A 17342-nucleotide genomic window follows, 5' to 3' on the forward strand; every position below is an offset into this window, starting at 1 on the left:
CGAGTAGTTGGCGGGATTTATCATCGCATTGAGGCTGAGACCAACTGCCATAGAAACGCAAGGATGATAAGATTGGTGGTGGACCATGGCCATCACCTCCTATAATTTCATCTTACCGTGCAATTTGATTCATGAATTTCTCATTTGTTATATGTGATTCCTGAATTTTGATACACGTTCAACTTAGTCCATAGACTAATAAATACGTTCAATATTGCAAGCTTATGAATCACATTGCACATGGAGTTAAAGTTTAAGAATCATTCGTGTCGTTTTCTTATGTTTTTACTCATATCCACTTATAAATTAACACCGTATCCTGTGAAAATTGTGTCGAATTTGAGCCCGTTGATTAAACACAATTTAAAGCTAAGTCCAACCGAATGAACAAATTTCAATCGGCTTTGATTTTGTTTGAACTTGCAATAATTTTCTTGCATGCGTGTTCAGCCGTTGTGCATGAGGCTTGTTGTTTTCTCATTTTTATCTACTCCAAAAGAGGGATCTCCTACAACCTTAATAGGCGTGCTAGAGACTTGAATTCATTCAGATGGCGGATTAGGTGCTGCTAAGAAAATATTAGGTATGAAGATTTTGGATGACGGGGCTACAGGAGTTTTGTGGCTGTCTAAAAAACAAAAGAAATATATATTTATATATTGAGAAGATTGTGATGTATGTTAGTATTCCCATATGCAAAATCTGGAAGTACACTTTTAGCTGTGCACTTTGAACTTTCTAATGAATTATTATCACAGATTGAGGAAAAAGAGGAGCATATGTCATGTGTTCTTTATTCTAGTGCAGTGGGTAGAATTATGTATGTCATGGTTGGCACTAAGCCTGACATTTCACAAGTTGTGAGCGTTGTTAGCTGTTACATAAAAGCCTAGTTATGTGAGTGTTGTTAGTTGTGACATAAAGGCCTAGTTAGATATTTAAATGGGACAACAAACTGTTAGTATAATGTATAGAGGGACAATAATGGCAATGAGACCATAAGTCGGATCGTGCTGGTGACTTGGATGACCACAAGTCATTAGCAGGGAGAGAATTTACACTTGCAGGTGGTGCAGTGAGTTGGAATGTATCCTTATAAGAAGATGACGACTTATCTTCAATTGCGGCAGAGTACAAGGTACTGACCTTTGTGGTGGAGCAGGGGATATGGCTAACCTTGGTTTGGAGTAGAAAAGCGTCACTATTCAGTTTGATAGCTAAGTTGCGATATATCTAGCTTATAATCCGATTTATCATGAGCGAACAAAGCATATCGATATCGGATGTCATTTTATCCGAGATGTCGTAGCAAAGGGCGAGGTTGCTGTAAAGAAAATTGCAACAACAGAAAACCCGACTGACATGAAGTGGAAACTTGGTCCTTTGGCGAAGCTCGAGCTTTGCTAAAGCTCAATAGTGCCTGTCGTGGAGAGCCAGAATAAAATGAGCACTATGGCCTGGTTAAAATTGCTAAAAATGTCGAACCAACGTGGAGAATCATTAAAATTGTCTCTTGATTTTGAGCTAGTTGATTAAACACGATCCAAAGCGAGTCCGACCGAATAAACAAAATCGAACGGCTTCATCGAATTTGTTCAAACCTGCAATAAATTCATTTGCATGCGTGTACAGCCGCTGCACATGAGGTTTGTTGTTATCTCATCTATTTTAGCTGTAGAAGATAGTTATACGACAACCTTAGACTACGCATGCTAGAGACTTAAATTCATGCACGCATCCAGCCACGGATGGAGGACTTCACAAGAACAAGTACTATAAGTTTTATACGGCAAGTGAATGTCATAACTTTTTTTTTTTTATCATTTTTTTTATCAGTTTTGTTCGATCATTTGAGTGCCTTACCTTATGTACAGAGCTTACTTGAATGTCATAAATTTTTTTTTTCCGATCTTTTAAATGTCATGTAACTTTGCAATCAATCACTTCAATGCCATATAATTCAAAAACATTCACCACAATTGCCATACCATGTCGGATTTGCGGACTTAGTTGAATGTTATTAAAAAGTTATGGTATTCAAGTGATTAATCGAAAATCATGACACTTAAGTAAATAATTTATAGAAGTTTAGTGTAATTCTAGGATTAGGAAACACTCGAGTGTACAAGCGATTGTAATCGTGTGAGCTTTACCAGTGAATTATTGGTGACTAGCTTTTCCATGGACGTAGGTTTCAACATTCGAATGGAACCACGTAAATACCTCGTGTCATTATTGTTCTTCGTATTAATTTTCTCCAATAATTTCATGTCTCAATATATTTGCGAAGATCAGTTCCGTCTTATAACGTTTCTGATGACATGGAGTCAAATTAAAAAGAGTGTCTTCTTCTTCCACCGGCCATGGACAACAGCGTCACTGGCAAGCCATAGACGAGCTACCGATGCCGACCGCGGTCCATGGCCGCCATCAGCTTTGTTCGGCCAGATTTGGTTGGCGTTTGCAGATTGAGGTAGGCGAGGCCATATCCGAACTCCTTGAGATCCAAATCTAGAGAAGCAACGGCGGAGCCAACCACGAGCAATGATGGAAAGGTGGCTCAGGCCTACCACGAGGGATGCCAGAAGGGGTGGAGGTTGCACGACGGTGAGCCACGCTGCTGTCTAGTCATGGGCCAGACCTGGACCACACGCTTTCTTTAGAACGAGCAGTGATGGAGCCGACCAGCAGCGACGGCGAAGGGTTGGCTCGGGCCAACCGCAAGCAACGCCGAGAGGAGCGGAGATTGTTCGATGGGATGGGTTGATGGGAGTGACGCTGCTGTCTAGATCCGCGGCCATTGTTCAAAAATGGAAACCACTCGCTTTCGTTAGGCTCCTCCGCCTTTGTCATTCACAACCTGTTGCTCGTCTAGATCTGCAGCCATGGTGAACTCGGCTCCGCTGTTACTTGTCCAGATCAGGGCCTAACGCGGCCTGGCCTAACCGACCAACCGGTGATGTCGATGGTGCATGCCGGCAACAAACGCAAGATACGATGGCTGGATAGGTCGTGTCCCGTGGTTGGAGGAAGAACCGAGAAAAAAATCCTCAACTTTAGCATATGTCCCAATTATACTCAATTTTTTTGTGTCATAAAAAATCCTAAACTTCTACGTTTGTCCCAATTCTACCGGCTTAATACCCACAAAAACTCCAACTTTAGCATATGTCCCAATTTTGACCAAAAAAAAAAAAAAGCATATGTTCCAATTATATCATTTTTTTGTCTCATAAAAAATCTTTAATTTTTACTTTTGTCCCAATTTTACCATCATCGACTTTTCGTCCATAATCACCATTAGTTAAACCTATGTGACTCTAATTTTCTTACCGAACTTATCAATGAACCTTCTGAAACCCACCGTCTTGAGTGGTTACGTATCTCCCGATAATGTGTAGGAGAAGCGGATAACGGAAGAGAAGTTGATGGTTTTTTTTATCTTAACTTTTCTGAGGTGTAATTCATTAACGATGTGAAAATACCACGTAGGATTAACCAACGGTGATTATGGGCGAAAGGCTAACGGTGATAGAATTGGGATAAAAATAAAACTTGTGGATGTTTTATGACACAAAAAAAAAAGTTTTAGATATAATTTGGACATATGCTAAAGTTGATAATTTTTTTTAGGTATTAGGCCGATTGAATAGGGACAAAAATAAAAGTTTGGTGTTTTCTAGAAGACAAAAATAAGTTTTGGATATAATGGAGACATATGCTAAAATTGAGGGATTTTTTTGGGTATTTCTTTAATTCAAAGTCAATGTCCACAAGTCAACCTATCATTTATAATTTGACATAACTATATAAATGCACGGCCCATTGTTAACTGACGGGGGCATTGTGCAACCACTAAATATTTCCTCCTCGAATAGTGAATAGTCCCGAACTCATAAACTAGAAGCAAAGCACGGGCGGGCCCGGTTCGGGGTTGCCTCAAGCACAATCAGATTGGGCCGAGACCTATAGCTATAGGCCCTTGTGGCCCGAGTTTGACATGGGTAGGTCCGTGGGATGCTAGGTCATAATCAAGTCTTCTTCTTATCGGAATGAAATCTAGTTAGATGGTAAAAAAATAGCGAGAAAATTCCAAATAAAGGCTCCAAGTGCTCTCATTTTTTAAATAAGGGCATGAAGTAGTCATTATTTCCAATAAAAGCTTGAAGTGGCCATGACTATTTCAAATAAGGGCATAACCTCGCCGATCGGATGAATATTCCAGTCGATCATGGGTACTTTCGGTAAAACACAATTTTAACTTAATTTTTAGTTAAATTAAATTAAAATAAAAAAAAAACTAAAACTAAAATAACAAAAAAGAGGAAAACATAGGCGGGAGGGGGCTGCCCTCCGACCCGTGGTCATTGACCATTACCCAAGTCTAAGGGATGGGCGCAACCCTTGGCCGGTCCATTGCGACCCTCACCCGGATATGGGAGAGGGTTGGGGCCCTCTCCTGGTTACGGCGAGGGCCTGCTGACCCTCGCCTCTAGTCAACGGGGTCATCGGCCCTCGCCGAGATGCCGGCAACCCCGCCGACCGTCATCATCGCCTAATAGGCATTGGGGAGGCGTTCACGGGTGAGAGGTAGCGCTCCCACATGTGTCTCATCTCTCTCTCTCTCTCTCTCTCTCTCTCTCTCTCTCTCTCTTAAATTTTTGAAAAAATAAAAAAAGAAATAATAAATAATAAAATAATAAAAATATTAAATGACAAAAATGCCCTTATTAATTGTGAGTCGGGCCCTTTTTTAAGATTAATAAGGTCATTTTAAGTCCTTATTTGAAATAATGTCCACTTCAGCCCTTTATTTGAGACAATGAGAGCACTGTAGGTTTTTATTTAAAACAATATCACTTTCATGCTTTTATTTGAGAAAATGGAGGCATTTTGGGCTCCTCTTTTTTTTTTTTTTTAATTTTAATTTTAAGTTTTACCAAAAATAGCTGGACCGTATGAGATTGTTAGCACTTAATGACGTGAGAATCGAATTCGCATTGTATATTTAATGCCCTCACATTTACCATTGAATGTTAAACCCGGCCTTATTAATACTCGTCCTTCATCCTCATTTATCATCATTTTATCTCTTGCTCTTCCACAATCATTTGTTGATTAGAGCAAGTTTGAGCAAGAGGATAGGGAAGATAGAAACAAATCCAAGATTTCTCTTCTGGGTCAAATCAACTAAATTTTGATGGATAGATAGCGCTGCTGCTGGTTTGAGAAGCGGACGAATATCCTCAACGTTGGACTCGTTCAAGCGTGAGCAAAACCAATGCCCCAAGAATAGCATGGATTGGAATTGAACGTGCACGAACCACAACTTCAGCGACAAGAATGAGTAACGAGAAAGGAAGAAGAAACAAAAAGAAAAAAGAGAAAATCTATGTGAACTGTGGTCATGATTCCACTTGCCAAACGAGAATCAGAGACATGAGAAAGCTTGGCAGAATCACCAAACTGTTTGTTTTCTGGGTTTTGGTCTCACTCCACGCTCAAGCTCTCTCCACAGAAATAGGAGATGGAGGCCAAAAGCATGCTGAAGCCGAAGAGGAGAAGAAGCCATCCATTGCAAAGGTGGTCACGGGCGCAGTTTCTCTCCTCAGAAAATCCCAAAAGATTTCATGGATCAAGATCAAGACCATCATGAACAGCATGCAGCTCCAGTTCTTCCCGCCAGATCTAGAGTAAGTGATCACAGACTTTGGCTAATGATAGATACCCATCATTCTCGTTCACGACTGGAAGCTTCAGTATCATAAGCAAAGCTTGAAAAAATATGTTGGAAACAGCTTTAGAAGCAGGGACGGAGCGGCTGTCGATGACCAGAACAATGCAGGCTCGAAAGTGAAACAGGTGGTCGAGAAGAGCTTTGGGACTAGCAAAGTGGCGGTGGAGGAGACTGCGAAATCCGCGGCTGAGGTCGTGGGAAAAGCGGTGCGCAAGACGGCGGAGAAGGTTAAAGAAAGCATGTCCGATGATGATGAAGGCGAAGAGTCGAGATCGGAGCTTTAACAAAAAGATCGGTCGAATGATGTGGTTGTATTAGTTTCCTTTTCCTTCCCCTTTTCTCCCTCGAATGTTGTACTAGTTGATCAGCAAATTCTTGGATTATCTCCATGAATCAAAGCTGCATTTGCACGCACAAGGAATTATGCTCTTGATCTTAATCCCATCTCAGTGTCTCCAGATGTGCTCTCTTTAATAGAAAAACAAAATGCAAACAATGCAGGTTTTTTTTTCGATGTGAACCGTCACTGGTTAACAAAAGTTCCTAAAGAGAGAAATTCAATCGAGGAAAGTTGAAACACTTTCGAAAACTTAAACCGCGAAAGTCCGATGAAATAGTCAACACTAATTTGATCTTTTCGCAGAAAAAATCGGGAAAAGCCATATAACTTGGGAAGTTTTCCGAGTTTAATTTCTCCGGTTAGTATCAGCAACAAGGACATTCAATTTCTGTCCCTTTGGTAGCCAGTAAAGTCTGCGAACAAAAACAAGAATTACCATGTAATGTAGAAAATGAGATTAGCAATTGAATTTGGCCTCTGTCAACTCAATCAGACATGTTAATCAAGGACACCACAGCAAGCAGAACTACTAATCTCTAGATAAATCTGACAGGCCGTGCTAGAAGTCTACAATGCGGATTTCGACACAAGCTTGTTCGGGAGAGTGAGATTACCCAATCCAAGTGGATGGATTTTGTTTCCCTAATGGACTCAGAAGGTAGCCCAAAACCAAATTTCAGAGTAGAGTAACGCATCTTTGTTTTGCTGGGAAAGAATGATTCTTATATTAGGTTGAAAAATAGTGTGACAAGTTGATTGCAACAAATGCTTTGTACTTCCCGATTCATCTAGATATCATACATGCTCTCTAAACCTGTACTGGACACCTCGTAAGGCAACAATACCCAACAAAGAAAGAATCTATTAACCCCATTACAAGCGAAATAACAAAGCAAACAAATTGAAGAAATCATGCCACATTTCCAATAGCAAGGCATGATCTGTTCATGTCCCAAGATGCAAGAGGCGGACACTATCAGACGTTGATGTCGGCACGCTTTGATCTGCCTGTGCTGGTGAATTCAGAGGAACTACTGTATGAAAATCTCGGAAACGTATAGTTCTCGGATACCAAAACTGGCTGCTGAGGATATAAAGTGGGAGGTGGTGTAAGATTATGCTGTGCCGGAAGAGGAGGGAGAGAGTTATAGTTGTAGGCACCACTGTTCACACTGCATAAAAAAACAAAACCTCGGTAAGAAGAAAAACTGCATGTTCTGTTTTATCTACTCCTATGGTTATGACAAAAGTATACTCTAGACAAACAGCAACATCATAGCATCAAAATTCCACACATTTTATCCTCACAGTAGATTCCAAACTAGAATTGCATCAAAAGGGAAACGTCATACATGAAAAAGATACTCAAGTCACACAAAATCACATCTTCTTGCAATCAAAAGGGTAATAAAAAACAGGAAAGAGGAGAGAGGGGGAGAGAGGAGGTGTTGGGGGGGTGGGGTTGTTTGCATCATTAATAGTTTGCTTTGCTTTCTGTGTCGTTAGAAAGGTCAAGAACTTCTCCAAGGAACATCCCATCTAATCAATTAATGCTGGCACTAACCACATGCGAACATAGAAACTATCCAACAGCTCAATGATGAATGAAGTTTCTAGAACATTTTAAGGTTGACAGTCATTTGCAAGCAAAGTTGAGAAAAAGGCAATATGAGGGAACCTCGTATTCTTGTAAAACTGTTCATCATCGCTCAAATCATCATCCAAACGCTGGGAAGTTCTCTGCACTGGAGAGACAGACCATGGATTGGCTGAAGGCAAGTCATCTGAGATATACCTTCTCCTGATTAACTGAAAAAAGAGGGCTCAATTTCAAATCAAGCAAGAGAAGAACAATCTCTAAGATGAACAGGATAAGTACACCTACCGTCTGAAAGAATTTCACTATAGCTTCCTTGTCATATCTTGATTCTTTGGCAGCCTGCATTGTCAAATTGTAGAATTCATTAATTAAATATACTTATTATTGACTCTGAATAAGTACAGAGAAGACAACCAACACTAGGTGAGTACTTCTTGTGATAAGTTATTCTTGAAATCATCAATTAACTACCGCTCCAATCAGAACTATTCTCAGTTCTCACAACAGCATATTTTCGATAAACATGACCCTCATAAAATTGGAGGACTAAAGTGGGCAACTTTATGCAGATGATGCCAAGTACTTGCACATCTTTCCAAGTGTATAAGACAGCACATGCTCCATTAGATCCGACCAAGTTCTTTCACAAGGTAACTTTATTCCAAAAATCAATCTAGCGGAACATTTCAGGGAACTTGACATTAAATGTCCAACAAAAATTAAGGAGAAATTCACAAAAGCCTGCATTTATTACATCAAAGAAGGGAAATCAGAGACTTGGCTAAAATAAAGTTTGATTACAGCAAGGAAATTAATCACTTGCAAAGGTAGATATAGATCAAACAGTTAGCAGAAAGTTATTAGCGAAATCAGATGAATGCTTAAGCTGAGATTATTACCGCAAGGAGTCCACCACTGCCTGGAAATGTCTCTGTCAGTGGAAGTTCCTCACTGGATGGCAGTAAACCTTGCTTCTCAACCCACTGGCGAGCAGCATCCACAAGATTACCACTGCTTCCTCTTATACCATCTTTTGCAGCTACATCTGCTTTGTTACCAATAACAAGGTATGGAACAGGAAGGCCACAAGGACCTCCAGATCCTAGAGGAGCAGAGAATGTTCCAGTTGCAGCTATTTCAGTTGCCCATTTCTGCAAGCTTGATTTCGTCCTTCTTTGAGAGAGATCATGGACAAAAATAACACCTATCGTTGATAAGAATACACAGTTACACATGGATAGTGAAGAACTCGGACAAGTTTAGTTACACACTACCAGTCACAGATAGATACATATAACTACATTGATGCGACGTGAATGTAAAATCGCATATGGATGTGATTCACTCATTCTACCTCCTGTCCCAGAAATAACTTAAGCCTGTCAATTTCCAAATATAAAACCAAAGATTAATGCTTGTTGCCAAAAGAATGTGAAGATTTGTTTGATGTTCATCCAGTAAACATTAAATAAACACTACTCACAAGCAAACGTGGTAAGAAGCTCTTAATCCCTTTTAAACCGACAAAATTTAAACTGCCGACACTCCATTCAGATGCTGCAAGAACCACAGCTTAAGATGTAACAACCAAACCAAGTGTGTATTTGCAGACCTGCAAATGTAATGTCATAAAACAGACAGTAGAGATGAAAGAAGTAGAGGCTTGCCCTTTTTTTAACTCATACTGAAAGGATTGCCATTTTAATTCACACAACTTAACAATGAAATAGCAGATCTGTACATGCAAAAGTAAATTTAACCATAATATAGTAGATCTGGACATACAAAAATAAACTTATTCTCACCATTTATCTGAGAATAGAAAAGAGATCTGCAATCTTTGTAACGATCATGGCCTGACATGTCCCAAAGTTCAACAAAAAAATCTCTGTCAGCATCACCACTACTGCTGGTTGAAGAGCTACCAGAGTTTCCATAAGAAATAAGCTGGATCAAAGAAAAAAAAATTAGTGTAAAGCTTGATGTCCAGAAATATCAACAGTCTCCTATGAAGGCAATCATAGTTTGAGCATACCTTCAAACTAACTGCGCAACCAATTGTTTGGACAGGACGGGCAATGGAAAATCCTTTGACGATCAGATGGACGAGAGATGTTTTTCCCACTCCTAGCAATATAGTAAAAGCAATAGATGCATAAACACAATCGATGCATGTGTCACTCATATATTTCTACATTTCCATGTGCTGAACAAAACATAAAAGAGTACATTATAAGAGCAGCGCATAAGCAATTCACTCCAGGTCAAAATTATATCTCTATTTATCATTTTTTTTTCCTATATATTAACTAAGTGCAAATCCTGCAAAAAGAGAGTTCAAAGAAAGGTCCCCGTAGACCAATTATTTGGTTCAAATCTCAATGGAAATAACAGTGAAGCCATATGCACTCTCCAACAGAGGAAATATGGATTTGTTCATGTGCTGTATAAGTATCTTCTTTTTCAGGAACTCTTCATAATTACCAGTGAGAAAACTGCAACATGGAGGATTTGTATAGACACGGTACGAGCTTCCTCCATCTTAATGATGACATATCTACAATCCAGAGGGACCCATGAACAATTATCAACATCAACATCACCTTTAACTCAAACTGGTTGGGGTCGGCAGTCGATGAACCCAAAAATAAATAAAATAGAAGCAAAACTGATTGAGGAAAAATAAATTATAATAGAAAATAAATTTCAGCAGTGTAACTCCTTGTTCTAACAAAGTAAGGAACGAACCCATGATGTTAACTATATAAAGTGGGAAGAACAAACGCAGAGATTCTCATTTCCAGAAACCCAAGATAATCAAGAAGACTTAACTCTAGTTCCCACATACTCGGCGAATGGTCCTACTGCCTTTTATCTTAATACTAATGTGCTTCCGGATTATCTTAGAGAACGATTACTATGACATCTAACATAGAATGGAAATCTCAATAATCTTAGTCCTTGGGAGGGAAATTCCACACTCACTCTCACCCTGCTTTTCCCGCTACAATTGTTTAGGGCTTCATCGTCGCAATTCTCCTGCATTTCCTCCCCAATGTGAAATCACTAAGAAGATTTACTTTGACAGCTCCGACAGGGCCAACTAACAATTCAACCCATCATCAGATCACAACCTCCCAGATTTTCCAAATATACACGTTAAAAATCAGAAAAACAACCGAAAGAAGATTCATCAGCGTCAGCATCAGAATGAACTCACCTGAATCGCCAACAACAAGTACCCGGACCTGCCCACAAGGCAGTCCACCATTATGCTCCTTGACCTCCTTCTCGCGTCCCCTCCAAAACATGTTTCCTCGCAAGAACCCTCCAACTAAAACCGGCCTTCGCAGATACGCGACTCAACCTCTTCCCGTACACCAATCATATCCTCATGAAAAAAGCTCTCAATCCCCACATTAGGTCATGAATCAACCTAATCCCCAAAGCCGAGAAAACCACGGCACAAATCCTCTCCAACACAAAAGAGCGAGTCCTCCGAATCCCGAGCTTAGCAGATATGCCCAGAGAACTGACCTCGTCGAAACCTCCCAGAAAATGGGGGGGTTCGCTCGATCAACCAACTGGGTGTCCGTCGAATTCGATTGCCTTGAAACAGCACGCGCGAAATCAAGCGATCCCGATATCAAGAAGACGAGACTCGATCGAACCCGACGGTACGACGAAGACGCTACTGAGTCCAACGGAGCTGGGAAAAAAATCAATCCGCGAGCACCCGAAGCTCGAACAACATGCGAAGCCGCGATGAATCGACAAGAGCGTGGCCCATGGAAATGAGATCTCGCAAAAGGGCAGGAGAAATTGCCACTCGAGCGTTCCAATTCGGATCGAAGGCGATGCTAGATCTGCCTCCTATTCACTGCTTAACTCTCTCCCCCTCTCCTCCTGCAAACTTTTTTTTTTTTTTTGGGACAGACGCATAATCTCCTTTTTTTTTACAGACTAATTAAAAAAAAAAAACAACTTTTAGATCTACTTCCAATCATGCCCGAAATATTTTTTTTGTCTAAAAAAAAACTTAAACTTTATATCCAGTTCAAATCTGCTACAAACTTTTCTTTTGCCTAAAAGATCCCAAACTTTACGTGCGGTCTTAAACCTACCCTGAACTTTTTTTTTTGTCTAAAATAAATTATTAATTTTTACTCTAATCTCAAATCTATCCTCATTAACCCTCTATCCAAAATTCGTCATTAGTGGTTTTTAATTTTCATATCTTAGAATGGTTACTTTCTATATTGCTTTACTAATGTAAATTTATTATCGACGGGAAAATGCTACATCATAGTTGGGATTGAACCATGGGGCAGAGAATAGATTGAAAGTTAGTTTTTCTTCGGACAAAACAAATTTTGGGATAGATTTAAGACTGTACTAAAAGTTTGGAAATTTTCGTGAGATAAAAAAATTTCGGGTTGAATTGAGACTAGGCCTTTGTTAGAAAGCTCTTATAAATTCCAAGTTTATTGAAAATGACTTTCACATCTCTCGACAATTTTAATAAATTTTGTAATATAATCCAAATTGCTCATTTTCTCCTTTATTAATCCCCAAAAACTTTGCGTGCGAAGAGTTTGCGTGCTATACCTTTTTTGCTCAAAAGAAAATATTTTTAAAAAATTCTTAAGATAAGACGGTGGTCTTACGAGCACGAAAAATACACGACACCTTCTTATTTGCATACTACTATAATTGACTTATTTACGACGTTAAATTCCAATATTTCAAATAGGATAATTACAGGAGCCCGCTCTATTTAGCCTAGATCAAGATTTGACAGATTCTTTTTGGTTTCTTTTGGTCAAAAAGATCTAACAGATTCTAGAAAATAAAATTACATATACGAGGAAAGAGGTCCAAACTAGAAAAATTAAAGTAAAGTAAAGCAAAGCAAAAGGTGAGCAGAGAATATTAAGGTGGGAGCGCGCGAGTCCCATGTTGACAAGTTGGGGAAGAACCTGACAAAAACGCAGGATGAGCCATGCCGTTTTAGATTCGGTGCCATTTTCACCTCCTCCAATTTGCCCACCAAAGAAGGAATTTTTACACACTGATCGATCGATCGATCGACGGCTCGATCAACTACGCCTCGTCTCCTCATCGGGATGATCTAGATATCTCCTCCGATTCTCCACTCTCTGGTCAACAATTTCATCCTGAATTTCACAGCTCTTGTCTCGCTCGCCTTCGATCGCGTTCGTTCCCTCGTTCGGTTCTTCGTGGGATCCGGATGTGCCGTGCGCTATGTACATGGTGGTATGAGATCAGTGTGTGCTTAGTGCGTCTCTAGTGCTCGGCTTGATGAATTGTTGTCCGGATTTCGCGATTGGGTTGGCCTCTCCTGCTCTTATGGTTGCTTTCCGGAATTTCTGTTCGCAAATGTTTGCTAATTATCAAGGATCAGCAATTCGGCGTCCACTTGGGAGCTTCTGTTGTTTTTGCGGACGGCGTTGTTGGGCATGTTTTGTTTGCTTTCAAGTGATGATTATTCCTTAGATGTTTTGGATTTGTCGTGTTTGGACTGCATGATGATTGGCTCATGGTGTGTGTGGGATAAAACAGAGAAGCGGTTTTGCCAGAGGCTTATATCTGAAGCGGTCACCTGTAATTTGGCAATCACATCAACACTCTCGGAAACAAAAGACACAAACTAAAAAAACAGAGCCTTTTCTGTGTGCTGTAACTTGCGTTATTTGCCCTTACTTAGCCAATTTGGCAATTGTCTGAAACATTTTTTCCTGGAAAAAATAGCTGTTGTGCAAGTGGTCAAACCATGTTTCTTGTGTGTCAAGAGAGTAATAGAGTTACTTGGGTAGTAGCTCTGGATATTACATCTGCACCTTTTTAATATCGTTGAATCATACTTTTTCACTCTGGTTGAGCATAGCTCTTTCTACTGACGAAAGGGATGACAGCATTTCGAATATCAAGCTTTTGAGGATTAGCCGCATAAGTAGAATGGTCGACTGTCCTGCCTTTATCTTGTGAAGAGACTCAAATCTGGTCATCTTTTATTCTATTGTTGTGCTTTTCTTGCTATGCTAGCTGGCTGTTTCAGCTTACTTCAACTTGGAGCGTGTTTAGTGGCTGCACAATTACCTTTCCGGTGAAAATGAATTCTAATGTTTTTTTTTTTTCACTTCACCAAAAAAAAAAAAAAAAAAACTTACTCATGCGAACCTTGTAATGAGAAAAAGAAAGGAACCTTGGAGAGTAAAAAAGTTACAGGATTACAAGGAGTTCATGCCAAGAACCAGTTTCTCTCTTTCCTCTTGCTTACCTGAGCATCTGTGAACTTAACTAAGTCATTTGCTATCAGATATAAAGGTTGTCGTGCCCAAAATCATATCTGATGGGTATGTTCAGCCTTGGTACTAGGAGCCTGCAGAGGAAAAATAGAACAGTTAAGCCGTTGCTTTTAGCGTTTCATTTATCTCTTTGTGCAAATAAAACACTAATATCCATTTGGCTTGTGACACGATGCTCTACATTGCCTCTATTATGTCGGGCTGTGGTGTCTCTGATTCGAACTCCGATATTTATATATTCTCATTCTTCCGCCTTTTAATGATGAACATGTATATAATCCGATTAATAAGAGAGCTCTAAGCGGAATTGCCAATGTTGGTTTACAGTTCTTACTGCATGGATGTGGCGGCTGATGGGGCGTAAATGGGAACAGCGGTCTTACCACGAGTTCTCCGCATATATCCAGTTTTTGCTGGGGATTAGCATCTTGGTAGACAATGGTCCCGCTAACCTGTTGCCATTCGACCGTAAGCTATAGGCCAATACGTCCATCTGATCTTGAAATCTTGGAGCAGATTCATGGGGATATATTTCCCATTAGGTAGTTTAGCCCTGTAAAACTTTGATCTTTTGAGGGTTTTTAATTGATGTGGTTCGGTAGATCGACTAGTCACTTTTCTTAGATTAGCAGTTGGATCTACAGGTATGAATCTGAGTTCTTCCAAGATGTTGTCCATGGACATGGTATAGTGTCTTGGGCAGCTGTTGACCATAGCCGTGGTGATGGAAAAGGTGATGAGCTAATAGGATTCGTAACAGCAAGGGTTGTTCTTGCAACAGAAAGTGAGGTGAGTGTCCTCTCATTCGGTGATAACTTTTATTGAAGCTCCTTACTATATTGTTCTTCCTCAAGCACATTTGGAGGCAGAAATGGGTTGTGTTATGAAACTGAAGAAGATTATTGGGGGGATGATTTTTTCACGTGTTAATACAGCTTTACACTTTGATGCAGTACAATTTTTGGATATTTTTTTTTTTAATTAGAATTGTGCATGCAGATTGTGGATCTGCTTGATTATGATTCTGCAGAATCAGAATGGTCATTAGTCTACATTCTGACTCTGGGAGTGGTAGATAAATATAGAAATCTTGGAATAGGTGGGCCCTCGTTCTGTTTCTCTGTGGCTCTTTTTCCCTGTTATGTGACCATGAAAGGAACTAACTTGCTTGTGCTTTGATGTTCAGCCTCTTCACTCATTCTTGAGGTTATCAAGTATGCCTGTAGCATCCCAACTTGTCGAGCTGTTTACTTGCATGTGATATCTTACAACTTTCCTGCCATTCACCTATACAAGAAAATGTCATTCAAGTGTATACGGAAGTTGCTGGGTTTTTATCTGATTGATGGCCAGCATTACGATTCTTACCTGTTTGTTTACTTTGTACAAGGCTGTCAGTCTCGGTGCTCGCCAGTGTAAGTTTCCAAACAGCTATATGCGTCTCTGATGCTTTATTTGCCTTTTATTTTCCTTTTTTTTAAATAGAAGAAAGAATACATGTCATTCCTCTTATTATTCTTTAGATTCAGTTAGATCACACTTCTTTTTCAGAGCATCATCTGACTGAAAATTTGAGTTCCAATTTGAGGTCATTATCTGTGTAATCGATTTCCTAATCTGGTCTTGCGAATTTAACTACCTGCATTAGCATACACGCTCTTGGGTTTTATATTTTCCAAGTTTGAGTAGTATTGGTTGTCTGAGATGTCATGGCACTGATTTTGAGACCATTGAAGTTGTCTAAAGCAAATGAATAATCAAATACTTCTCCTGTAGGGAGCTTGTCACAGCTATCATGAAATATGTATGGAGCGGTTTCCAGTCGATTGCTGCAAAGTTGTGGAGCAATGAAAGGAAGGTCAGGTGGATGGTCCCGATGTAATGAAGCTCATTGTCTAATATATGCAGCACAGAACAAGAGAATCCTCGAGTCTCAGAGATAGGGATGAGTGTATACTATGCGTGCATTTTATCAACCAATAGCTGGTATTTTAAAGAAGCATGCAGTTATATTTTCTGCCTTGTACTTTTGTACTTACCGGTATATGGTAACACCTCTTGTCAAGGTGTATTGAAATAATGTCTCTGTCATAACATTTCTTCAGAAGGCATGTTGTTTATTTGCACAGGATGTATCCATATATTTATTTCGAACTCACTGTATGATGATGATTCGTATATTGATGATTGCAGTTGATATGGATGTCATCTCTTGCCCAATAACTTGACTGAGGAAGTGAGGCGCATCCTCCACTGGCCCATTGCTCTCAGGGTTACCAGCAAACGATTACTAGTTAGTTTCGTGAATGGACTACCGACGTGTTGACAAGAGAGGGGTTCAGAAAGGGATGAGAAAGATATATCATGGGGTAAAAGAACAGAGACAATTTCATCAGTGTATAGTAGAGCTCTCTCTCTCTAAGATACACTTGAAGTGGCCATAGGTGCATTTTCTGTGTGTATGGTGGTGTGATTTAGCTGAGTTTCAAGCTCACATATGACCATGAGCTTTTTCATATCATATTGCCGATCTCATTAACAGTGAAAGGATATTAGAGGAATCATTCGTCTTTGCAAAATCAGTTTCAGCGCCTGCTGTGGAACCCTTTTCTTTTGATTCCTGGCGATCATGCATGGCTCAATGCTTCATGGTGGCCGTCAGGTATCAACAGCTTACGAAGGAGACCAAATGCAACAGTCTCATTCGTTCTGTCAACAAAGTAAAACCCCATCTGAAGAATCCAATTACATACATGGATTAAATTAGACGAAGTCCAATGCCATTTACGATGGCAAGTATATGTGCGCTCCTCTTCCCTTGCGTGGGAAGTGCGGGACCAAAGAACATTGTTTTGCAGGTCGAACTATGAATCAAAGCAAGCACGTGTGAAGCCGGTTAATCGCCAACTAGGACTATAAATTGGACGAGTTGGTGGTGATGTGGTTCACAATATGAAGCGGAGACAATCGCATATACATAAGCAATGTGTGCGAAATAGTGGATCGTTAGAGGATATCGCTATTGCAATACGTGCACGCCGAAGATGGCTGCTTCATATTTGCACGACTGCATGAGTACTTTACTCTCTGTTCCTCTGCTCAGTCTTGTTTTTTCTTCGGACGACGGTTATACGCAGAGACTGCAAGACAAGTCTGAGAGCCACCGCGTCTTCCAATTCAGCTCTCTATTGCCTTCTGCTTCTTGCAAAACTTCATCTACTGGTACTAACCATCTCTCTCTCTCTCTCGTAATACATGTAATGTGGGTGAATCTCATTTATTGATGATTATTTACGCTGACCTGTCTCGAAGAAATTTCCATGAAGAATCAGCAAG

The 17342-nt window shown here is 40.0% G+C and overlaps 3 protein-coding genes across 6 annotated transcripts; 2 read left to right on the forward strand and 1 right to left on the reverse strand.

Moving 5' to 3' along the window:
* Positions 1-5413: 5413 nt before the first annotated feature.
* On the forward strand, positions 5414-6135 carry LOC115738969. Its single transcript, XM_030671793.2, has 2 exons — positions 5414-5693; positions 5799-6135. Exons 1-2 carry the CDS (start codon positions 5440-5442, stop codon positions 6019-6021), a joined length of 477 nt encoding a protein of 158 aa, XP_030527653.1. The 5' UTR covers positions 5414-5439; the 3' UTR covers positions 6022-6135.
* A 638-nt stretch (positions 6136-6773) lies between these two features.
* LOC115738874 (small GTPase LIP1) lies at positions 6774-11584 on the reverse strand. The gene is made up of 7 exons (XM_030671653.2): positions 10898-11584; positions 9713-9804; positions 9483-9624; positions 8577-8881; positions 7963-8016; positions 7756-7886; positions 6774-7249 (listed from the first exon to the last, which is right to left on the reverse strand). Exons 1-7 carry the CDS (start codon positions 10986-10988, stop codon positions 7054-7056), a joined length of 1011 nt encoding a protein of 336 aa, XP_030527513.1. The 5' UTR covers positions 10989-11584; the 3' UTR covers positions 6774-7053.
* A 1051-nt stretch (positions 11585-12635) lies between these two features.
* LOC115738875 (histone acetyltransferase MCC1-like) lies at positions 12636-16588 on the forward strand. 4 transcript variants are annotated; one of them, XR_007197503.1, is made up of 7 exons: positions 12636-13028; positions 14334-14548; positions 14651-14795; positions 15006-15105; positions 15193-15421; positions 15783-15988; positions 16200-16588. XR_007197503.1 is itself a non-coding variant. In XM_048274468.1 (6 exons), exons 2-6 carry the CDS (start codon positions 14445-14447, stop codon positions 15886-15888), a joined length of 684 nt encoding a protein of 227 aa, XP_048130425.1. In that variant the 5' UTR covers positions 12636-13028; positions 14334-14444; the 3' UTR covers positions 15889-16132. The 4 variants fall into 4 exon arrangements, 1 of the variants encoding a protein (XP_048130425.1); XR_007197502.1 differs by having other exon boundaries at positions 15783-15968; XR_007197504.1 differs by lacking the exon at positions 14334-14548 and having other exon boundaries at positions 15783-15968.
* Positions 16589-17342: the final 754 nt, after the last annotated feature.

The sequence above is a fragment of the Rhodamnia argentea genome, chromosome 1 (assembly GCF_020921035.1).
Source record: "Rhodamnia argentea isolate NSW1041297 chromosome 1, ASM2092103v1, whole genome shotgun sequence".
NCBI lineage: Eukaryota > Viridiplantae > Streptophyta > Magnoliopsida > Myrtales > Myrtaceae > Rhodamnia > Rhodamnia argentea.